The 24,417-nt window shown below is 47.4% G+C and overlaps 1 protein-coding gene across 5 annotated transcripts; it reads right to left on the bottom strand.

The window, feature by feature from the left end:
• Nucleotides 1-47: 47 nt before the first annotated feature.
• On the bottom strand, nt 48-24,088 carry AFMID (arylformamidase). Of its 5 annotated transcripts, none has more exons than XM_059996970.2 (11): nt 24,012-24,088; nt 22,055-22,145; nt 11,136-11,240; nt 11,006-11,054; nt 9,829-9,914; nt 9,661-9,733; nt 9,380-9,477; nt 9,050-9,128; nt 8,800-8,941; nt 8,486-8,590; nt 48-170 (listed from the first exon to the last, which is right to left on the bottom strand). In XM_059996970.2, exons 1-11 carry the CDS (start codon nt 24,078-24,080, stop codon nt 48-50), a joined length of 1,020 nt encoding a protein of 339 aa, XP_059852953.1. In that variant the 5' UTR covers nt 24,081-24,088. The 5 variants fall into 5 exon arrangements, with proteins under 5 accessions (XP_059852953.1, XP_059852956.1, XP_059852955.1 ...); XM_059996972.2 differs by lacking the exon at nt 48-170 and adding an exon at nt 2,100-2,847; XM_059996971.2 differs by lacking the exon at nt 48-170 and adding an exon at nt 3,531-4,152.
• Nucleotides 24,089-24,417: the final 329 nt, after the last annotated feature.

The raw sequence follows: 24,417 nt of genomic DNA, 5'->3' as shown, positions 1-24,417 counted from the left end.
GCGGGGTACGCTGGGAGTTGTAGTCCTCCCGCCACATGTCTCTGCTTCTACTCACCAGGCACCGACCCAACCACGCCCAGCGTACTCCCATCCCAGCTACTTGCAAACAGTGGTAGGAAGAGGAGTGGAGAATGGGCCGAAGTCCCCGTGATAGTTTCTTGGAGTGGCACCTGCCGAGCACAAATGGATTAAGCCCTTTAAGCGTGCAAACTGTTATTGTTTTTGTGGGTACCCCACTCCTGGAACCTCCTAGTGCCAGCTTCCTCAGCCAGCCCTTGTGCCGTCCGGGTTGGAACATGTGCTGAGGCAAGTCTTTGCACTGAAGCTTCCTGGAAGGCCAGAAATTGACCCTTGGAGCTTTGTTCTTCCTTTTCCACCAGAATTCCTCAGGAGTTAGATATCCCTTCTAAGTCCCTGCCCCAAACAGACGTGCGGGTGGGGGTCAACAGAGGTGAAGAAATGTGTGGAAACAATGCCCACTGCCCTCCAGCCAGGAGACCTGGGTGTCCTATCAGGGAGGTGGGACTGTTATGTGACTCCAGGAAGTGAACAGCCTAGGACAATCCGCCTGGATAATAGAAATGAGAGCCCAGGGAGCAGGCACCTGCCTGTAGGCACAGCCAGACTGGGTTCAGAGCAGGCCTGTGTAGCTGGTGCCTAGCCTCATGCAGACGCCCCAGCCTTCCAGCTCTATGAACCTGACTTTAAGTGGTTTTTATAGAGGTTTCACAGGCTTGGTTGATCAAATCATTGGCCTTTGGTGATTAATTGAATCACCAGCTCCTCTCCACTCTCTGAAGATTGGGAGGGTGGGGCTGAAAGCTCCAAGCTTCTAATGAAGGCTTGGTCTTTATGGCCACCAGCCCCAGCCAGAAGCATCTAGGGGTTGCTCATTAGAACAAAAGATGCTCCTATCACTCTGGAGATTCCAAAGGTTTTTTAGGAGCTGTGTGCCAGGAATCGGGGACAAAGACCAAAAATATATTTATCACAAAGGCAAATTTGCATTTTTATGTGAACTTTCTGGATTTTCAAGTAGTTGGCAACAAATCCTGATGGATACTGTGATGATCAGACAAAACTGTTTTGAGATCATAAAACATCAATGCTAGATATTACCTTATGGCCATCTAGTTTCACCAAAACTTTTGTGAACACATTTTTCCTCTACTGTAAGAGTGACACATCAATGCTGTAAAAGCAAAAATCATGCAATGGGAAGGAAGTCTTCCTCTCCCCAAAGACCTCTAGCAGAAAGAAACTTTTCAGCAGTTTCTATGTATACTTCCAGGTGTGTGTGTGTGTGTGTGTGTGTGTGTGTGTGTGTGTGTTCATACAACAGTTGGCATCCTGTCTTTTCAGGTAACAGCACATCTCAGCTTTATCGGCACCTAGAGATCTCAACATGTTTTATAAAATCTGCATGGTGTTTATTGGATGGTCTACCCTAATTCCAATTAACAAATTTCCCATTGGGTATCTCCAATTTTTTTTTTTTGCTATTATGAATTGTACTACAGCAAACAGACACACAAACATGTGCAACTATGCCTGTAGCATAAACATCTGCAAGCAGGATTGCTGGGAAAGTGTGTGTGTGTCTTTCAACATTTTTTAATATTGCCAACCTGTCCTCACAATCATCAGACCAGGACACGGTTTGCTCCGCCATCTTGTCTGGGTGGATGTTGACCCTGCCTTTTTCATCCTAGGATATTTTAATCAGAGTTCTATCAATACTGATAGCATCTGTATAAAAATATATATCTTCCAGGGAACTCCCTCGCAGTTAAGTGGTTAGGACTCTGTGCTTTCACTGCCGAGGGCACAGGTTCAATCCCTGGTGACGTGGCCAATAAATAAATAAAACTATATATCTTCTGGATCAAACACCATCAAGTCAACGTATTTCTGTGATTCATTTTCTATTTGGCACCAACATATTCCAACTTTTACCATTTAAATTTTTATTTTACTGAAAACTTCAGCTGCTTAGGTCTTTTCCATAAGGTTTTTTTTTCCCAATTATCTGTTTTTGTCTGCGTTGGGTCTTTGTTTTTTTGTTTGTTTTTTTTTTTGCGGTACGTGGGCCTCTCACTGTTGTGGCCTCTCCTGTTGTGGAGCACAGGCTCCAGATGCGCAGGCTCAGCGGCCATGGCTCACGGGCCCAGCCGCTCCGCGGCATGTGGGATCTTCCCGGACCGGGGCATGAACCCGTGTCCCCTGCATCGGCAGGCGGACTCTCAACCAGTCATCTTATCCAGTCATCTGTTTTTGGACACTTAGGTTGCTTCCATATCTTGGAAATTGTAAATAATGCTGTTGTGAACATTGGGGTGCATGTATCTTTTCGAATTAATGTTTTCATTTGCTTCAGGTATATATCCAGGAGTGGAATTGCTGGGTCATATGGTAGTTCTATTTTCAGTTTTTTGAGGAACCTCCATACTGTTTTCCACAGTCGCTGTACCAATTCACATTTCCACCAACAGTGTAGGAGGATTCCCTTTTCTCCACAGCCTTGCCAACATTTGTTTGTGGTCTTCTTGATGATGGCCATCCTGACAGGTGTGAGGTGGTACCTCGCTGTGGTTTTGATTTGCATTTCCCTGATGATTAGTGATGTTGAGCATCTTTTCATGTGCCTGTTGGCCCTCTGTATATCTTCTTTGGAAAAATGTCTATTCAGTCCTGTGTATTTTTTAATAGGCTTGTTTGTCTTTATGATGTTGAGTTGTATGAGCTGTTTATATATTTTGGATATTAACCCCTTACCCATCGTATCATTTACAAATATTTTCTCCCATTCAGTAGGTCGTCTTTTCATTTTGTTGATGGTTTTCTTTGCTGTGCAAAAGTTTTAAATGTAATTAGGTCCCATTAGGGTTTTTTTGCCTCATTACATTCTTATCCTAAAAGATCCAAATAATTCAGATGAAGCCAAAACACCCCCTCCTCGTGTTCCCGACGCCACTTCCCTCCCCAGAGGGGAGCAGAGGTGTTAGGTGTGCAGCCTCCCCAAACTTTTTCTCTGCATACACACACTCGCGTGCACACACAGAAACATGTCATTTTGTGAGTATTAGGTAATGCTGTTGAGATGGTACTGTATTGTATCGTTGAGCATCTTGCTCTTTGTCAGGTAATAGTATGTCTTGGAGATGTCCCCCGTTATAAACACAGACCTCGGACTTCCCTGGTGGCGCAGCGGTTGAGAGTCCGCCTGCCGATGCAGGGGACGCGGGTTCGTGCCCCGGTCCAGGAAGATCCCACATGCCGCGGAGCGGCTGGGCCCGTGAGCCATGGCCGCTGAGCCTGCGCATCTGGAGCCTGTGCTGCGCAACGGGAGAGGCCATAACAGTGAGAGGCCCGCGTACCGCAAAAGAAACAAAAAACACACCAAAAAACCCACAGACCTCTTTCTAATGATGGTCGGCTGCTCAGATGTACTTACTCCCTACTGATGAATATTCAGGCTATTACCTATTTTCGCTATCATCAATCATTCTTGAACTGCTAGCTATTCAGAGTGGGCGAGGGAGGGGTGTGGTGGATGGTGGGTGGACCCAGCTGGCTCCTTGGGAACTGAATGCACACACACCCCTGTGTGTGGGGGGGAGTGGCAGAGGAAGTGTGTTCTACCTGTGGATGTCACTGTCCCGTCAGTCAAGGTGTTAACCCCAAGGATAAAATCCCAGGGCTTTCCGGGACGAATCCAGACGTCAGGTGGAGCCCAGGACAGAGTAGACAAAGGAGTGAAACAAAAACACAGAACAAAAACTGGTTTGGGGAGCTCTTACTCTTCATTTTGGTTGGGAGTTGTCACTTTTGTTTCACCCTCTCAGCAGACTGTGGGCCAGACTCTGGGTATCACACATGGCGTGGACCTGGGCCAGACCTTCCCTGGAACCCGCTCGATCCAGGCCAGGGGCAGGCCATGGAGATTTGTACTCGTGTTCAGAGCAGTGAGGGGAATGGACCCTGGCCGGGGTGGGTGGACAAACAGAGGCGCTGCTGGGCACAGGGAAAACTGAGGCCGGCAAGAATGGGGAGCAGTCGGGCTCTTGGGAGAAGTTTCACAAGTCGGGGTGCATGCTGGCGGCGGGGCTTCAGGTGTCATCAGGACTCCTGGAAGATTGTTTTCAAAATAATCTGCAGCAGGAGGGAAAAATACAAAAGCTCCAGAGTTGGAGAGGCTCTTGTGAGGATCTCTTGGGAGGAATTTGATTAAAGAAACAGGCTACGTTTTCGATCACAGAAACGTAATTTAAATGAGTCCTTTCCCACCTCTCATTTGAAATGTCACCCACTCATTGCCCGTTTTTGTACGACCCATGAGCTAAGAATGGCTTTACATTTTTAAACAGTTGGAAAAAAAATCAAAAAAAGAATACTTTTGTGACATGTAAAAATTCCACAAAATCCAAATTTCTGCATCCATAAGCACAGTTTCATTGGAGCAAAGCCATATTTATTCACCTGGGAATTGTTTCTGGCGGCTTTTGAGCAACAGTGGCAGAGTTGGGGAGTTCTGTCACAGACCATATGGCCCTCCAAATCTAAAATATTTATTAGGTTTCTTTAAGAGATGTCATTTATTGGGGGCTTGTTTTTCCCCAGTTAAAAAAAAAGTAATACATGTTCATGGTAGAAAATGTGGAAATTGATTTTTTAAATCCATTGTAACACCACCGGTAAACGTTTTTTGCGGATGCATATATATGCCTCTAAGGGCCTAGCTATCTATGTATCATAAAACTAGGAAGATACTAGGCCAGTTAATTTTTGTGTTTTTGCTCTTACCTCTGAAGCAATTTGACATGTCCTAACTAATTTTCACAAACTTCACTCTGTTACCTGATTATATCATAATTTAACCTCATTAGACATTTAGGTTATTTCCAAGTTTAGAACATTAATAAAGCTACAGAGACTATGTTTCTGTGTTTCTCTGATTATGCTGAAGACAGATTCCAAGCAGCAGAATTACTGGGTGAGTGGGTTTGGGTCCATATTGCCAGGCTGTACTCCCGAAACATCAGGCCAACGTGTGCTCCACAGGATGGGGGAGGCCCGCTTCACTGTGTCTTCACCAGCATTAGGCACTATTATAACTAGAATATTTCCCGTGAGAGGTGGGAAAGGACTCATTTCCAGTTACATTTCTTTCTTTCTTTTTTTTTTTTAAAGATTTTTTGGATGTGGACCACTTTTAAAGTCTTTATTGAATCTGTTACAATATTGCTTCTGTTTTATGTTTTGGTTTTTTGGCTGTGAGACATGTGGGATCTTAGCTCCCCGACCAGGAATTGAACCTGCACCCCCTACATTGGAAGGCGAAGTCTTAACCACTGGACCACCAGGGAAGTCCCATTTCAGTTACATTTCTATGATCACTAATGCAGCTTACTTTTCCCCCATGTTTACTGGCCATTTATATTTCTTTTTGAATTATCACTTATTTTTTGTCCATTTTTTCTATTTATTTCTGTTCTTAAAGAGAAATAAGACCTGCTCTTATTAAGTGGTACAAACTATTGATACTATGTATAAAATAAATAAGCTACAAGGTTATATTGTACAGCACAGGGAATATAGCCAATATTTTATAATAACTTTAAATGGAGTATAGGCTATATAAAAATATTAAATCACTATGTTACACACCTGAAACTAATATAATATTGTAAATCAACTAAATTTCAATTTAAAAAAAGAACTGTTCTTATTGATTTGAAAGTGCTCTTTGTGTGGTAAGGATATTAACTATGTGAATTAAAACTGAACGCTATAAAAGCCTAATGGAGGGACTTCATTGGTGGCACAGTGGTGAAGAATCCACCTGCCAATGCGGGGACACGCCTTCAAGCCCCACATGCCACGGAGCAACTAAGCCCGTACACCACAACTACTGAGCCTGCGTTCTAGAGCCTGTGAGACACAACTAATGAGCCTGCATGCCACAACTACTGAAGCCAGCGTGCTACAACTACTGACCAGCGCGCTTAGAGCCCATGCTCCACAACAAGAGAAGCTGCTGCAATTAGAAGCCCGTGCACTGCAACGAAGACCCAATGCAGCCAAAAGTAAATAAATAAATATAAAAAATAATTTTAAAAAACGTCCTATTGAGGTGGCAGCTAATTGGGAGTGGGGGGGAGGGGGAATTGGAGGAAGGTGGTAAAAGGTACAAACTTCCAGTTGTAAGATAAATAAGCACCAGGGATGCAATGTACAACATGATAAATTTAATTAACACTGCTCTATGTTACATATGAAAGTTGTTAAGAGTAAATCCTAAGAGTTCTCATCACAAGGGAAAAATATTTTTTTCTTTTTCTTTTCTTTTGTATCTGTGAGATGATGGATGTTCACTAAACCTATTGTGGTTCATTTCATGACGTTTGTAAGTCAGATCATTGTGCTGCACACCTTAAACTTATACAGTGCTGGATGTCAATTATATCTCAATAAAAGTGGAGGAAAAAGAAATATTAAAAAAAAAAAAAGTAAAGTTAATCAGGTACCCACTTTCCCAGGAAAAAAAAGTAGTGACTGTATATTTTCCGGGTCCATTGCAAATATTTTCCCCAATCTAGCCTTTGACTTTTTTAAAATATTTTTTTCAGTTGAAGTATAGTCAGGACTTCCCTGGTGGTCCAGTGGTTAAGACTCCATGCTCCCAATGCAGGGGGCCCAGGTTTGATCCCTGGTCAGGAAACTAGATCCCACGTGCCACAACTAAGAGCATGCATGCTGCAAGTAAGACCTGGTGCAGTCAATAAATAAGTAAAATTTTTTTAAATAAATAAATAAATTGAAATATAGTTGATTTACAATGTTTCAAGTATACAGTAAAGTGATTAAGTTATATATATATAATATATATATTCTTTTTCAAATTCTTTTCCAATATAGGTTATTACAAGATATTGAATATAGTTCCCTATGCTATACAGTAGGTCTTTGTTGGTCTTCTATTTCATTTATAATAGTGTGTATAGGTTAAACCCAAATTCCTAATTTATGCCCCCCGCTTCCCCTTTGGTAACCATAAGTTTGTTTTCTATGTCTGTGAGTCTATTTCTGTTTTGTAAATAAGTTCATTTGTATCATTTTTTCCTTTAATTTGTTTTTTTAATATAGTTTTTGGCTGCATTGGGTCTTCATTGCTGTGCACAGGCTTCCTCTAGTTGCAGCGAGCGGGGGCTACTCTTTGTTGTGGTGCGCGGGCTTCTCATTGTGGTGGCTTCTCTTGTTTTGGATCATGGGCTCTAGGTGCGCGAGCTTCAGTAGCTGTGGCACAGGGGCTCAGTAGTGTGGCACACGGGCTTAGTTGCTCTGCATGGGCTTAGCTGCTCCGCAACATGTGGGATCTTCCTGGACTAGGGATCAAACTCCTGTCCCCTTCATTGGCAGGCAGATTCTTAACCACTGCACCACCAGGGAAGTCCCTGTATCATTTGTTAAGATTCCCCATAATAAGTGATATCATGAGATATTTGTCTTTCTCTGTCTGATTTACTTCAGTTAGTATGATAATCTCTAGATCCATCCATGTTGCTGCAAATGGCATTATTTCATTCTTTTTTATGGCTGACTAATATATATACCACATCTTTATCCATTCATCTGTTTATGGACATTTAGGTTGCTTCTTGGCTATTATAAATAGTGCTGTTATGAACACTGGGGTGCATATATCTTTTTGAATTATAGTTTTCTCCAGGTATATGCCCAGAAGTAGGATTGCTGGATCATATGGAAACTCTATTTTTAGTTTTTTAAGGAACCTCCATGCTGTTCTACATAGTGGCTGTATCAATTTACATTCGCACCAACAGTGTAGGAAGGTTCCTTTTCATCCTTAGACTTTTTTTGTGTGTGTGTGGTACGCGGGCCTCTCGCTGTTGTGGCCTCTCCCGTTGTGGAGCACAGGCTCCGGACACGCAGGCTCAGCGGCCATGGCTCATGGGCGCAGCCGCTCCGCGGCATGTGGGATGTTCCCGGACCGGGGCACGAACCCCTGTCCCCTGCATCGGCAGGCGGACTCTCAACCACTGCGCCACCAGGGAAGCCCCATCCTTAGACGTTTAAAAGGATTCTCCACATTAAAATTGTAATGAACATTGATGTGGCCAACTCCAGCCCTCCTTTCCCAACGGAGTTGGTGTTGCTTTTTTGCTTACACACAAACAGGCTAATACTTTCTTGTACCTGCCTGTCCCCATCCACACCACAGCCCCATGCAGATCCCACCTGTGTGCCCAGGACCAGCCTCTGCAGATCACCTGGGGCTGTTTCAGAGGGAGGTGAAGTACAGGAAGCAAGCGTGGCACTCAATCCCTATCGTCAAGTCCCCCAACCTCCTGGATGCCAAAGAGCCAGCGAGGTGACTCCCCACGCCCCCTGCCTGGCCACCTCGCCTTATGTGTAGGGGCTACAGCAGGACGCATTCTGTCCACGGTGAAGGGATGCACCCTACCTGGGTGAGCATGTAGTCCTTCTGGGTTAGGTTCCAAAGGATTTCAAAGTGATCCACATCATGGAGCTCTTCAAAGGAGACTTTCCACCCTCCTCGGCGCAGAGTCTGAGTAGGAGAAACGAGGGAAGAGGAAGCATGAGGCTGCGGGGGGCTGGGGGGAGAGGGGCTCTCGCAGCTGCCTGGCACATACCGGGTGCTAAGTATTTATTGAAGAAATGACTGGTATCGTGGGGTCCGTTTGGGTGAAATAAACAGGAAGATAATAAGACTGCATGACCCTCAACCTCGAGCCAAAAGCGGGGTGCTGGGGGTACCTGATAAAGTTCCCTGGACTGTCGGTGGAATTCGGGGCTGTCGTGTTGGCCCACAGTCACCAGGATGCGGCAGGCTGGATCCACAGGCTGTGTCGGGGCTGTCTTCAGGTGCCACTGTGGGCTGTTCCTCTGAGCATCCTCCCTGGTGCAGGGAGTAAGTGTGGTCAGGACAGACAGCAGCCTTTGCTGCACCCCTGGCCCTCCTCGCAGGCTGCCGGCCAGCTGGGGGACGAGCGGACAAGTGACTCACAGGGTTGTGAGGAGAGAGGCGTTCTCAGAGGTGTGCATGACAGGCTCCAGGTCATAGATCCCACTCACCAGGAAGAAGCCTGTGAAGGTAAGGAACAGTCACAGAGCCAGGCTGCAGGTGGGGCAAGATGGGGCCAGCCCGCCTCCAGGGCCAGTGGGGCAAGGTCAGGGTAGGGGGCAGAGAAGCAGCAAAGCAGGCCCTGCTCCCCAGGCTCAAAGTCCCGAGGTCAAGCTACTCACAGCTGTTGAAATTTCAAGCAGCTGTTACAGACCCTCAGGCCCATCAGGGGAGGGTGAATGCTGCCCAGCCAGGCTCAGTCCCCGTGGAAACCTTTGAGGTTGGGCGTGACTCCATGCTTGGTCCAGTTGGCCAGGAGCATCATGGCGGCGAGGTGAGCCCCAGCTGAGTGTCCGCACAGGTAAATTCCCCTTGGGTGGGTCAGAGCAGAGAGCTGGGTTTGCATCCAGTATAACCAAAGCAACAGGCCAGTATCAAGGAGTCCCAATTTGCCTTTTGCTCCAAAGCCAGAGGGGGCAGTTGGGCTGCATCCAAGATTAGTCCACTGTCCTCCCACTCAGTCTGACAAAAGGAAAATCTACAGCGATACCCACTGGTTGCCTGGATACTGTTTCTGGACAAACACGATGCTCTGGGTCACCTGGGCTACCATCTGGTCCAGGGTGCCTGTGCAGAGGGTAGGCGCTATGTCAGGCTCCGCCGGGGGCCCTCTCCCCTCCAAAGCCCACCAGCCCTTGCACCTGCAAGACTACCCTCATTACCTTTGGGGGCAACGTCATAGGCCGCTATCACCACAGCCACTCCCTGTGCTGTCAGTGGGCCGACCATGAAGGCTGACGAGTCTTTACTGCAGAAGGAGACAAAGACGTGACAACTGGAGGCCGCTTGGCCACTAGGCTGCTTCTGTGTCCTGTCCACCCAGGGCACTGTCGCTCTCTGACCTGGTGCAGTAAGGGAAGAAGGGAGGCTTTGTCCTTGCGACATCACATGCTAGCTATGGGACCCTAGAGACTATATTTAACCTCTGAGCCTAATTTCCTTCTCTGTAAAATAGGAACAATTATGTTTTTTCTCTTAGGGGGCTGTTTTTGAGAATTGAAGGAGGTGAGACATGTAGAGAGCTTCACAAAGCAAAGGGTAAAACTGCAATAAATGTAGCATTGAGATGATATGCTTGAAGAGCAGTAGGTCCTATAACAGGCAACGCCTTAGTAAGATCCTAGGGAACAACAGTGTCCCTGAAGATCCCAAATTCCCCTGTGCTTATCTTAGGATGCCCCGTGGTCCCAGTTTGCCTGGGACTCTCTCTTTTTTTACCACTGAAAACCCCAGGTCCTGGGAAACCACTCACTTCTGAGCAAACAGGGATGGTGAGTCACTGTGGTTTTCCATTTGATTAGAGTAGACTGAACAGGCTTTTCACCGGGTATAGTGGATCCAATAGTGTCCCCCCAAAAAACATGTCCAAATCCTAAACCCCCATACCTGCAAATGTGACCTTATTTGGAATAGGGGCTATGCAGATATAATTCAGAATCTTGAGACGGCATCATCCCAGATTCAGGATGGGCCTTAAATCAAATGCCTGGTGACATTGTAAAAGAAAGGAGAGGGAGGATTGAAATACAGACACACGAAGACCCTGTGAAGATGAAAGTTGAGGTTGAAGTGATGCGGTCACAAGGCGAGAAAGACCCGGACACCCCAGAAGCTGCAAGACGTAAGAACGGGTCCTCCCCAGAGCCTTCAGAGGGAGCGTGGCCCTGCCCACACCTTGAAGAATTTCAGATTTCTGGCCTCCAGAACTGTGAGGTAAGACATTTCTGTTGTCGGAGCCCCCAAGTTTGTGGTAAGTTGTTGCAGCAGCCCTAGGAAATGAAGAGTCCAGGCAAAGATGAATCTCCCTTTTTCTCCATTCATCCAAATCCCCCGACTCACCTTCCGCTCTGCCAGTATCCTCCATGAAAAAACACGAGGAACGGCAAGGCTGTAGGACAAGACAAAGGGCGTGTGGGCCAAGGCAGAGCTCCCAGCTGAGATCCATGGGGGACCACTAGCCCCCGCTTACCTTCAGACACTGCCTCAGGAAAGTAGATGTCCAGTTTCTCCCCTTCGCCGTCTCCATAGGGGACATCGAGCAGGTTCCTCCCGGTGGCCTGGGCCCTCTTGGTAGCTGTCTCCAGAAATGGACAAGTCGCTGTCAGCACAACCTCAGGCAGAACCTTTTTGCCGAAAGCCCCTTTGGGTTGGCCAGTTAGCTCCAGCTATCAGTGCTTCCCCAAGTCCTCATGGTAATCGGGGCTGGGGGTCTGAAGCATCCCACAGGTGCATAGTTACAAAGAAATCAGACTGGCCCATCCAAGTGGGGGCCAGAACTATCTGTGACGTCTGTCTCTGGTGAGCTGGCAGTTCTGATGGGCACCATTTCGACCACTACTTTATTACATGCTTATTATGTGTGTTACACTTGGCTATGTGCTCTGGGAAGTATAAACTTTTCCAAGTATTTGGAAAAATAACCTTCTAGGAACTAAGATATAAAATCACTTGAAATAAATAGATAATAAAGCAATATGAATATATAATTGAGCACCATGATGGGAGAGGTCAGAGGCGTGTGAAAATTGGCTAGGACTGGGGTCAGGAGAAAGGAGGAAGTACATTTACGTAATTTACCGTAAGTAAATTAAATACCAAAGGCAAAGGCCTGGAGGTGGGATGGGACTCCGTATGTTCATGTTGCAGTAAACAATGTCCCCTCAAGGCCCCACTTCAATCACTGAAACCCAGGAAGCTCAGCTCCCTCCACCACTGGGTGCCAGAGAGTGTAAACTGGTAAGTTCTTCCTGGGGGGCAACTTGGAAATATGTATCAAAGCCCAAGAAGATCATATTCCTTGATGCATAAGTCCTTATCCATACATTTATTATAAGGAAATAATCAGAAGTATTCTTAAGGACTTGTTTTAAAGATGCCCACACTAATGCTATTCATGACAGCAAAACATTGGACACAGCCCCAGTGATCTACAATAGAAAACAGGTAAAATACATTATGGTATATCCCCTTTCTCTCCTTTATTTAAAATTTTTTATTTTATTTTTTAAAATTTATTTATTTATTTTTGGCTGCATTGGGTCATCATTGCTGCGCGTGGGCTTTCTCTAGTTGTGGCGAGTGGGGGCTACTCTTTGTGGCCATGCGTGGGCTTCTCATTACAGTGGCTTCTCTTGTTGCGGAGCACGGGCTCCAGGCGCGCAGGCTTCAGTAGTTGTGGCTCGCAGGCTCAGTGGTTGTGGCTCACGGGCTCTAGAGCACAGGCTCAGTAGTTGTGGTGCATGGGCTTAGTTGCTCCGAGGCATGTGGGATCCTCCTGGAGCAGGGCTCGAACCCATGTCCCCTGCATTAGCAGGTGGATTCTCAACCACTGCGCCACCAGGGAAGCCCCACTCCTTTATTTTTTATCCCAGCATTCATTAATCCTTCATATATTTTTTACTTTTTTATTCTCTGTCTGTCACCCTAACTAGAACATGAGCTCTGAGAAGACAAGGGCTTTGCTTTGCCCACCTCTGTACACCCAGGACCTGGTACATCATAACCACTTAAAAGAAAATTGTGTAGGGAATTCCCTGGTGGTCCAGTGGTTAGAACTCGCACTTTCACTGCCGAGGGCCTGCGTTCAATCCCTGGTCAGGGAACTAAGATCCCACAAGCCGTGTGGTGCAGCCAAAAAAAAAAAAGAAAACTGTGCTGCTCTGTGGTGACCTAAATGGGAAGGAAATCCAAAAAAGAGGGGATACGTGTATATGTATAGCTGATTCATTTTGCTGTACGGCAGAAACTAACACAACATTGTAAAGCAACTATACTCCAATAAAAATTAATTTTTAAAAAGAAAAGTGTGTAAAAAAAAGAAAGAAAAAGAAAATTATGTAATGAATAAATATTTCAGTAAGTCGTGTTGGGTCTATTGAATATCTGAAGGAAGAAAAAAAGTTTCTTGATCCCTACCTCACACCACACCAAACCAATTCCAGATGGACCACAGCTTTAAATGTGAAAGCAAAAACAATAAAGCTTTTAGAAAAGGAAATAGGAAATCCTAATGACCTTGGACTAGGCAAAGATTACACAAACAGGACCCAAAATGCATTAATCAAAAAGGAAACACTGGACGGAGAGTATTTTGCCATGTAAAGAGCGAAAGCAGGTTACGCAAATACCATACAGCACGAACACTGCAATCTTTCTGATACTGAAGATTGGTGGCAAGAGACCTTCAACTTGGGATCCCTGTCCCTGGAAGCCTCCAGATCTCCAACCTTGGTGGCCACGGTCCCCCCGCCCACCAGCCCCTTCCCAAAAATACTCACCAGGGCTCCCTTGGGTTGGGTGATTCTGCAATTCCAGAAAGGGCAAACTAGGTAGATGAAGATAGTTTGCATAGATCGTGTTTATGCAAGTGTGAATAAACTGTTAAAATGGGCCGCCTTCATTTCTGCTGGACTCTGCTCAAGGCCAAGAGAAATAAAAATGATGGCAGGTGCCAAGTTTCCCACCTGCCTAAAGCAGGGACCAGGCTGCCTCTGCAGGACAGGTGAGGCGGCTGAAAAACCGATTTTGCCATCACCAACACCCCACCCTCGAGTGAGGGAACAAGGCCAGGGGGAGGCTTCTTAGGAAAGGGATGAGGCTGGCTGTGTTCTGTGGGTTCCCACTCCCTCTCCCATGGAGGGGTGGAAGGGGGCTTCCCATCTCCTAAAGCTTCAAGCGACCAACTGCGCAGAGCCTGATGTGTGACTTCTACAAGGATCAGACCCAAACAGGCTTCACCTGCCCCCAGGTGCCACGCTGGGTGCAGACCACACTGCAGGACACACTTAACTGAATCAATCCATTATAAATAGGTACGTTTTACTTGATTAGAACCATGCGATTCTGTTAAGCAGATCAAATGCATTGCATTTGCGATTATAATTTGAAGTGCTTTTTTCAGAATTCCATCACATCTTGTAAGTTGCGTTGAAAAGTTGACGGGAATTTAATCTGTGAAAGTTATGAGCTATCTGAGCATTAACTTAAAAAAATAAATGAAATGCCATTCATTTTTCTTTTGAAGAAATAATATATTTATATGGTTAAAAAATATACAACAGGCATTTGCATGAAATATCCCTGCCAAGGTGACTGTTATTATTAATACGAATATGGACTCTCTCTCCCTTTAATCCAAAGGGCAGCGTATGAAATACATTTCTGCCCTGCCTGTTTCAATTCATCTTTCTTGGAGAGCTTTCCCAATCAGTACATAGACAGCTTCCTCGTTCTTTTCTTTTTTTCATAAAGTTAACTTGCTATTCCATCTTATGGCTGCACCTTAATTTATTTAACCAGTAGTGACACTTTTTTTTTTTTTTTTTTTTTGCAGTACGCGGGCCTCTCGCTGTTGTGGCCTCTCCCGTTGCGGAGCACAGGCTCCGGACGCACAGGCTCAGCGGCCATGACTCACGGGCCCAGCCGCTCCGTGGCATGTGGGATCTTCCTGGACCGGGGCACGAACCCACGTCCCCTGCATCGGCAGGCGGACTCTCAACCACTGCGCCACCAGGGAAGCCCAGTAGTGACACTTTTTAGGGCAAGCAAACCACATCTGATCATCAGTAAATTCTCCTGGCTCCCTCTCTGCTTATCCTGAATCCTGAGTCTTCTCCCCACCCCTACTGAGACCACCCTGGAACCCCTTCACTACTCCCTTGGAAGCAGGGACAGTCCCTCTCCACTCCCTTGCTTTCACCAGGGCGCCATCCAGCCACACGTGTGCGCCGGGTATAACTAGCATCACATCCTGTTGATCTGAGGCGCAAATTCACTCGGAGCCTCCCGTCTTAGTTGCTGAGGCTGCCTTAACGAAATGCCATACAGTGGGGGGGCTTCGACGACAGACATTTTTTTCGCCCAGTTCTGGACACTGGAAGGCAGGGTCAAGGTGCCAGGTGGGGTGATGTCTGGTGAGGGCCCTCCCCAGGGGTGGCAGATGACCTTCTCGCTGTGCGTTCCCGTGGCCTCTTTGTGCTTGGGAGGAGCTCTCCCTCTCTAGGGGGAGGAACCCTCTGTGTCTCTTCTAATAATCCTACTGGATCAGGACCCCATCCTTACGACCTCATTTAACCTTCATTACTTCCTTAGAGGCCCCATCTCTAAACACAGCTACAGTAGGGGTTAGGGCTTCTACACGTGAATTTTGGGGAGACACAAAATTCGGTCCATAACAGCCCCCACACTCCCCCCAAAGGCCCTGGAGCTCCCCTGCTCGCCTTCTCTGAGGGGTTTGCCAACCACCCTCCCACCAGCACTGTGTGAAGGTGTTTGTTCCCGACAAGCTCGTCAACACAGCAGGCTCAGCAAAGGGGAGCAACTTAATTAACGCAAGGGTTCTGGAAGTGTACGTGGACCAACAAGATTTATGCTGTGCCAAAACTAAGAAAAAGATGATGCAATTTATGCCCTAAGCTGAAGAGCAATTAAAACCAAGCAGCTATCGATATTCGTTATCATGCATAAAAAAGTCTTCCTCCAGTATTAAAAAACCCAACCGACCCTGAGCCAGAGAAATTGCCTCTCTCCAGGAGGTGGTATGACGGTGATGGCGGGCAGCTGGCTGCAAGGACAGAGAATGGGGGGACCCACTGCCTCCTCCAGAGCGTGAATCCTGCCAGCCCTCCAGGCGCTGCACTTACAGGCAGCACAGGAGGGCTTCAACAAGACACCCCAGCATAAACCCTATTACAAACTTCCTCTTTTGAAAAAGCAAAACTTCGGTTTCTATTAATCACAGTCCAAAGTGTCACAGCTCTTACAGAGAGAAACTCCAGGTCCCTGGACCCAACTGAGCATCGTGTTGGAGCAATTAGGGGGAGCAGGGGCCTAGAGACTAATGCAGGCGTGGGGCGGGGAGACCCATCAGACAGTCACGGAGAGCTGAAGACCAAGGGTTCATCACGTCTGGGGCAGCAATTTAAGAGGAGGCTGGGGCCCATCAGCCTCCATCTAGTTTCAGAACTATTCTCCCCCAGTCTTTTAATTCATTTAGCAAACAAATACTTATATAAGCAGCAACCTTGTGCCCATTTTGGAATATCGTAGTGACAAAATAATAAAAAAAATCCAAATCACATGTGCCTTACCCCTTAGTGAGGGGGACAAGCAGTTACAGAAAGATGTCAGGTGGTAACATGTGCTACAAAAATGAGCCAGAATCTGAAAAGGCTACATAGTGTATGATTCCAACTATAGGACATTCTGGAAAAGGTGAAACCACGGAAACAGTGAAAAGATCAGTGGCTTCTAGGGAGTGGGCGGGGAGGGGGGAGAGGGATGAGTATGTAGAATACGGGATTTTTAGAGCAGTGAACACACATTGGGAGCCATTGTCTGCCAGAACCAGTGGACAAGCTGGAGAAGTTGGGGGAGGTCAGTGGGGTGGGGTTCTGGGGCTCAGTCACAGTGAGTTCGTAGCCAAATCTGTGATAACCAAAGTCAGAGAAAAACCAAGTTTCCCAGGAGGAGGGAGTGGAAACCAGCAGAGCGGCACAGGCTGAAGAAGTGGAGAGGGGGGTGGTCAGGAGAGAAGACAAAGGCCCCCCCTTCTTCCCAGCACCTAGCACAGTGCCCCCGGGGCATGAGGACTTGCAGATGGACAGAGAGAAGTGGTAGTGCTGCAAAAGATTAAAAATAATTTATTGAGGTGAAACTCACATAACAAAATTAGCTACTTTAGGGACTTCCCTGGTAGCGCAGTGGTTAAGAATCTCCCTGCCAATGCAGGGGACACAGGTTCGATCCCTGGTCCGGGAAGATCCCACATGCCATGGAGCAACTAAGCCCGTGAGCCACAACTACTGAGCTTGTGCTCTAGAGCCCGCGAGCCACAACTACTGAGCCTGCGTGCCACAACTGCTGAAGCCCGCGCTCCGCAACAAGAGAAGCCACCGCAATGAGAAGCCCGTGCACCGCCACGAGGAGTAGCTCCCCCACTCGCTGCAACTAGAGAAAGCCCGCATGCAGCAACAAAGACCCGACGCAGCCAAAAATAAATAAATAAACCAATTTTTAAAAAATTAACCATTTTAAAGTGAACAATTCAGTGGCACTTAGCACATTCACAATGTCATGCAACCATCACCTCTATCTAGTTCCAAAACATTTTCATCACCCCAGAAGAACACCCCCTACCCGTTAAGCAGTGTCTCCCCAAACCCCCCTTACCCCAGACACTGTAACCACTAACTGCTTTCTGTTCCTACGGATTTCCCTATTCTGGACATTTCACCTAAATGTGACCTTTTGTTCCTGGCTTCCTTCACTGAGCATTGTGTTTTCAGGGTCCATCCATGTTCTAGTAGGTATCAGTACCTCATTACTTTTTAGGGCCAAAAACTATTCCATTGTATGGGCATATCACATTTTGTATATCCATTCATCTGTGGATGAACATTTGGGCTGCTTCCACCTTTTGGCAACCGTGAGTAATGCTATGAACATGTGTGTACAAGTACTTGTTTGAGAACTTATTTTCAATTCTTTTGGGTTAGAAAGATTGTTTTTTTTTTCCGTCGGTACGCGGGCCTCTCACTGTTGTGGCCTCTCCCGTTGCGGAGCACAGGCTCCGGACGCGCAGGCTCAGCGGCCATAGCTCACGGGCCCAGCCGCTCCACGGCATGTGGGATCTTCCCGGACTGGGGCACGAACCTGTGTCCCCTGCATCGGCAGGCGGACTCTCAACCACTGCGCCACCAGGGAAGCCCTGGGTTAGAAAGAATTTTTAAAATTGAAGTGTAGTTGACTTACAATATTATATTAGTTTCAGGTGTACAACTCAGTGAGTCAACGTTTTATAGATTACTCTCCATTTAAAGTTATTACAAAACAATGGCTATATTTCCCTGTGCTATACAATATATCCTGTTGTTTCTCCATTTTATACATAGTATCTCTTCTAGAAATAATTTTTAAGGCTGTTTATGCTATTACAAACAAGATTGCACATTATAAGTACAGAACACTTTCTCCTAGGAGAAAAAAAGACTGTAAGAAATGATCTCACAGTGTTAACAATGGGTGACAATTATTGACGGTTTTATTTTCTAAAATCCTTTTCAATCAGCAAATGCTCCTTTTGTAATCAGAAAACAATTGTTGCCTAAAAATAGCCAACCTCAGAGAGTGCAGAGCAGGGCTATTATAAGGCGGTCTGTGGACAATGGGTGTCCCACACGGCTTGCTACTGGTCCATGATGAACTAAGTAAAAAGGTGGAGGTAAACATTTGGAATACATGCAGTTTGGTAGAATGGCTGTGTCTATCGAACTTAACAAGAAATTAGGGCTTTCAAACAAAAACTTGTACATGAATGTTCACAACAGCACTTTTCACAATCGCCAAAAGGTGGAAACAGCCCAAATGTCCATCAGCGGACGAATGGATAAACAAAACGTGGTCCATCCATACAATGGAAAATTATTCATCCATAAAAAGGAAGGAAGCACTGACTTGCTACAACGTGGTTGGACCTTGGAAACATTATGCGAAGGGAAAGCCACCAGACACAAAAGACCACATCTTGTAGGATTCCATTTATACGAAACGTCCAGAATAGGAAAATCCACAGAGACAGAAAGCAGTCAGTGGCTGCCAGGGGGCTGCTTAACGGGTAGGGGCTTTCCTTCTGGGGTGATGAAAATGTGTTGGAACCAGGTAGAGGAGATGGTTGTACAACATCGTTAAGGTACTAAATGATGCTGAATTGTACACTTTACAGTGGTTAAAGTGGTACATTTTATGTGTATTTTATCACAGTAAAACAAAATTGGGGCCTGTATTTTGCGTGCCTTTGTTTTCTTCCTTTGGTTTTTCTGATGGAGAGGAAAAAGCACAATCTCAGCCTTGAAAGGCAGGAGGGGTCCTCAGAGAGGCTCTCAGTCGCAGGGGCTGTCAATCACGAGGCCCCACCCACCTCACTGGTGATTGGTGCTCCTTGGGCGAGGCGTGGTTTGGGGGAATGGGAGTTTGGAACTGTGCCCCAAGCCGGGTTATACATATACCTCCTTTAGTTTCTCGTACAATGTGTTTTTACTGAGTCTTGTTAATCAAATTTAATAGCTACTGGTAGAGGAAACAGTTCTTCAAACCTTCCTCTGCCGGTGCTCACCCAGCTGTCCCCAGGTGCCCAGCCTGAGAGAGGCCAGGCCTTGGTGGAGGATAAAAATAACCTACTCATTGGAAGAGGGCAGTCCCCACTGCAAGTTCCAGGTCGACGCTGTTAGAATGAATATAGATCAAAAGAAAAACAATTTCATTCTCCGTAGTGCAAAAAAGGAAAAGAGAGTTTACCTTCCTCCCTTTTCTTAGAGCATTTATTTTTAGGAGACTTCATCAAATATCCTTTCTCGACCCCTTTGGGAATGTGTGTAAATATTTTATCTATCTATCTATCTATCGCTGCGCGGCTTGTGGGATCTTAGTTCGCATACCGGGGACTGAACCCCGGCCCTCCGCGTGGAGTCCTAACCACTGGACTGCCAGGGAATTCCCCATATGTAAATATTTTTTAAAGCTAAAAGAGTCTCTTGCCAGTTTTACAACCTAGGAATGTTCTTCTCAAAGACCTGGGAGCTCTCCCTTTGAAATATAATTATCGAGCAAGATACCCCATGGGAGAGAAGGACCCTAACTTCTGCAGGCACCTGGCTCCAAGTTGCAAAACCACCTCTTGCCTTAAGGATATGGGAATTTCTCGTCTTCCTCTGGATAAAGGCAATTTGCAAACACAGATGGCCACCCTTATGGAATTAGGATGGACTAGGGCAGTAGATAGTGCCCTCAGGTCCTCTTGCTTGAACACAGGTATGCTGATTTTGAGAACAGGTATGCCCTAGGGATATAAGCCTGGCTGTATAAAAGGGTGAGGTTTCTTTCTGGTTTTGCAATCTCCTTACTCAATTAAAAATCATGTTTTCTTTCTCTTCTACCTCTGTGGAGAGGTTTTCTGGGTTGGCGGGGGATTCCACTGTTCATTTTTTCCGCTTTACATTCCTTCACCATCTCCTGGGAGTTTGACTCCAAGGAGGCAATCTGCAAGTCCAGAGGTCTGGGGAACTCCACCAAGAGAGGCAGCTGGTGGGCACTCACCAACGCCACCTGCCTGTCATCACCCCTTGTCAGCCTGCTCCCCTCTTACCTGGAAGCTCAGCTCTGGGAAGTGGTGGCTGTCCCTAGCCACGTGAGCTTGGGTGAGTTGTTTAACCTCATCATGCAGGACTAGGATGGGGTGAGTGAGACACCTCAGGCACAGCATGGGGCAGGGCACCAAAGACTCAGTAACGAGGATCGCTATGGGCTGAAGGCCTGTGTCTCCCAAAAATTCATACGCTATTTTGATGGTGACTTTGGGAGGTAATTAGGTTTAGTTGAGGTCATGAGGGTGGAGCCCTTGTGATGAGATTAGTGGCCTTATAAGAAGAGGAAGAGCAAGTGTTTCTTTCTCTCTCTTTCTGCCATGTGAGGATGCAGGGGCAAGGGGTCTATCTGCAAGCCAGGAAGAGTACCCTCACCAAGGAACCAAATCATTTGGCACCTTTTTTTTTTTTTTTTTCAGTTGGCACGTTGATCTTGGACTTCTCAGCCTCCAGAACTGGGAGAAAGAGATTCCTATTGTTTAAACCACCCAGCCTATGGCATTTTGTTATGGCAGCCTGAGCTGACCAATACAAAGATAACATTTAAGTGCAATATTTTTAAAAATCAGAATTAATGCCAAAAAGTCCACGATGAAAGAAATATCAACATTTCCAATAGAGACAGCCTCCAACCCTGCGCATGCATGGCTCCGCCCACTCGTCTGGCCCTGATGCCCCCCTGTTGTCGCACTCACCTTCTTCACCAATGAAATAGGGCAGATGCACCTGCGGCACCTCTGGGCCAGCTGGAGCATCGAAAATAGGAAGGGAGGTAGGATGTGAATGTAAAGCTGTCCATAGGGCTTCTCAGGAGGGATTGCTAAAGACAGTCTCTGAGGGCAACAGCCTCAGAGTCTCTTCTAAGCCCTTGCTTCTTATGAGAGACTCCCTTTCTCTACAGGGTCAGCTCTTTTCTCCCTCAAGACAATTACAATAGACAAACAGGTTTTCTACCAGCTCATGTAGGTTTCTCTGCACACTCAAATATATATTGAGTATATAGAGACATATTTGGTGCAGAGCTAGGCACAGTAGGGGACTCTGAAGAGCCCAGGACACAGCTCCACCCCCTATCAGGACAGGGAGGGCGCTGAAATGTGCTGGAACCAACCCCCACTAGCCTGTCCCTCCAGCTGGCTTATCTCAGTGTAGAGAACCACCAACCCTGGGAGCTCCAGTCAGCCTGCTGACACAAAGCTCATTTGCCAACATCCAGTTTTCCGACCTGGAGGAGAGGCTGGCTGCTCCCTCACCCACACATCCCCCATGGAGCCCACCTGCCCAACCCACTCAAAAGGTGGCAGCACAACACTCTAGAGACCCAGGGCTGGGATGGGAATTAACCTTGAGACTTCACTAGCTTACAGATTCCCAAGCCCTGATTTCTCTAAAGAAAAAAAAAAAAGACCTCTTTGCTTTTTGTAGATAGCAACAACATCCCGCATTCAGCAGCCACATTCCTTTTCTCACTCCACTTCCCTGGGCCACTGTGGCCTTAGGGCCTGGGCATAGTTGGCAGGTTGGCTGAGCAGGAGGGGAGGTGGGGCATGGTCACTGCCCCTGCCCTGCCTCCAGCAGTCCTGCAGCGAAGGCTCCGGGGCGCCTGGCCCCGAGCAGATGAGGTGCCTGGACTTTGGGAACTGTCCCGAGAGGCTGGGGCTGGGAGGCCCCTCCTCCCCGCCCTGGCATCCTGAAACACTGCCACATGCTAAAGTCCACCTGAAGCGGCCACAGAGAGAGCCCCCGGTACCTTCGTTTCCTATCTGTGAGTAGGTCCTCAAGGCCTCCTCTGCTCCCAGTCGGACGACCCATCTGCTGGGGGAGTACTGATTCTCCAGCTCCTACGGGACAAAGACACGAAGTTCCATAAGACCTTTGACCTCCACGCAGACTGTGCTCCCGCCCCTCCGCGTGCCTGGAGAAGCCCCTTCCCTGATATCTCAGGCTCTCATTAGATGCCCTTAGCTTCCTTCAAGCCCCCCGGTCTCCAGCCTGGCAAGCCACTCCCCACTCTCCCCCCACTAACTAATTAGGCGTTTCAGATACAGCATTGCAGATGCTGCCAGATCCACGGTCTAGAGCAATGGCCATGCCTTTTACCAGCAGGACAGCTTTACAGGGAAATGAGGTCCCATAGATCTGTCCCAGTCAATGCCATCATGGGTACCACTTCCACAGCGGCTAAGGCCACAGGAAGCCAGGGAGCTGGGGTGGCCACTGCAGAGAAAGTGAGGTAGAGCTGATATTCCCTGAAAAGGTATGATTCTGACTGCAGGTGGACACAGCACAATCGGTGAAACAGAGGTGAAGAGGAAGGAATCAAAGGTCAGTTTGGAAATGTTGACCAGCCAGATTGCTGAAACACAGAGGTGAGGCTGGGAAGCGGGGGCTGGGGGGTGGAGGGTCTTGAATGTCAAGCTAAGATGTTCAGACTTAACACAGAAAGTAATAAGGAACCAGGTTTTGGAGAAAGGGCTCAGAGGCAAAACAACAACAACAAAAAAACAGGTGAAGGCTGGACTGGAGAATTTGAAGACAGGTGGCCTCATGGAAAGGTCTTGGGCTCTGGAATCAGATGGGCTGAGTGCCATCCAAGCTCCATCACTTGCAGGCTCTTTTACCCTGGGCAACTTACTGACAGTCAGTTCCCTCATCTGTATAATGGGCAAAACAATAGTACTTTACTTCATTCACATGACTTATAGCTTTCAGCCTTGTGAGGCTGTATACCTTGTGAGGCTGAAAGCTATAAGGCATGTAAATGAAGTCAAGCTAGCCACTCAAATGTGGGTTTCCCCCTCTTCCCATTGAACGGGGTTCTTGGCCAGGGGTCTTTGGATCTGTACAATCTATGCCCGTCGGATGTTTGCAGTCATACCTCGCACACTCTGTGATTGCTATCATCATCATCTTTTATTATTGCTATTATTTATAATAATGAAAATGCAATGGGTTTCTGAAAGTGCTGATATTATAGGGGGGTGTGTGTGTGTGTGTCTATGTGTGAGACAGAGAGAGACAGAGACAGAGAGAGACCGAAAAAGAGAGGTTAGAATTTCTTGGGGGCAGTATCTGTAACTGTCACCACATTCTTAGAGGCGTCCGTGACCAGAGAAAGAACCACTACCTGAAATGTAGGAAAACTAGTTAGGAAATTATAACAGAATGATAAGCATAACAAATGCTTTGCATATGTGGTTTCTAACCCCCATAACCTTCCCTCAGTAAATACCAGCCCTCCGGTATTTACTCCTTCAGGTCTGACACATCCTCCAAACATTGCACAACCTCAGATTAAGGTCCAGAACTTCGGCCCCAACCTCATCCCGGTTTATGGGTATTGACATAGCCAGGGCTGGACTTCCCTGGCGGTCCAGTGGTTAGGAATCCGCGCTTCCACTGCAGGGGCACGGGTTCAATCCATGATCAGGGGACTAAGATCCTGCATGCCGCACAGTGAGGCCAAAAAAAAGTAGAAAAACATAGCCAGGGCTTCCATTTCCTCTACCCTTAAAATCAGGCTAGCAAAAGCCTACCTGTGGCGAGAAGTAAAATATCAATAAATCACAGTGCTAAAGCTTTCAGGAGCTGGCACACAGTAGGCTATCAACGGCGCCCACAGGAGTGGTTCTAAACTTTCCTCTCAACCCCCATCTCACCTCTGAAACACACTCCTCAGCCCTAGCCTCTCCCAGTGATCCGCCTACCTCTTTAGACATCCTCTTCCAGGGAGCCCCGCCCTCAGGACCTCCGTCCAAGTCGTCCATCCCGTCCATCCCGCTGTGTACGAGCCGACAGGCGGCCGGGCCGCCTTTTTATGCCAGGGGGGCGGGGCTCTGGTCAGGCCCCGTCCCTGGGAGCCGCGCCCACCGCCCTGGTGAGCTGAGCCTGGTGCGCGCGTTCCCGGTCCCTCCCACGAGGGGGCGGGCTGAGGCCAAATCTCCCGCCGGTCCCACAGCCGCACGCTGATTGGCTCCGGGCCGGCGGCGCCGGCTCCCGATTGGCCCGCGCGCCGGGGATAAAGAAGCAAGGCGCGGGAACCGACGAGAGCCTGCAGGGCGGCGGCGGCGGCGGCGGCGGCGGCGGCGGCGGCGGCGGCGGCGGCGGCGGCGG

The sequence above is a fragment of the Delphinus delphis genome, chromosome 19 (assembly GCF_949987515.2).
Source record: "Delphinus delphis chromosome 19, mDelDel1.2, whole genome shotgun sequence".
Classification (NCBI taxonomy): domain Eukaryota; kingdom Metazoa; phylum Chordata; class Mammalia; order Artiodactyla; family Delphinidae; genus Delphinus; species Delphinus delphis.
This window is presented reverse-complemented; position numbering and strand designations above follow the sequence as displayed.

Excerpts from the sequence above, each read along its gene's own strand:
- AFMID (XM_059996970.2), bottom strand. The coding sequence starts at position 24,080 with ATGGACGGGATGGACGACTTGGACGGAGGTCCTGAGGGCGGGGCTCCC. Across the intron at positions 8,942-9,049 it reads GCCTCTCTCCTCACAACCCT|GGAGGATGCTCAGAGGAACA; the intron begins GTGAGTCACTTG and ends TCCCTGCACCAG. Across the intron at positions 171-8,485 it reads AGGACTACATGCTCACCCAG|GTGCCACTCCAAGAAACTAT; the intron begins GTAGGGTGCATC and ends TGTGCTCGGCAG.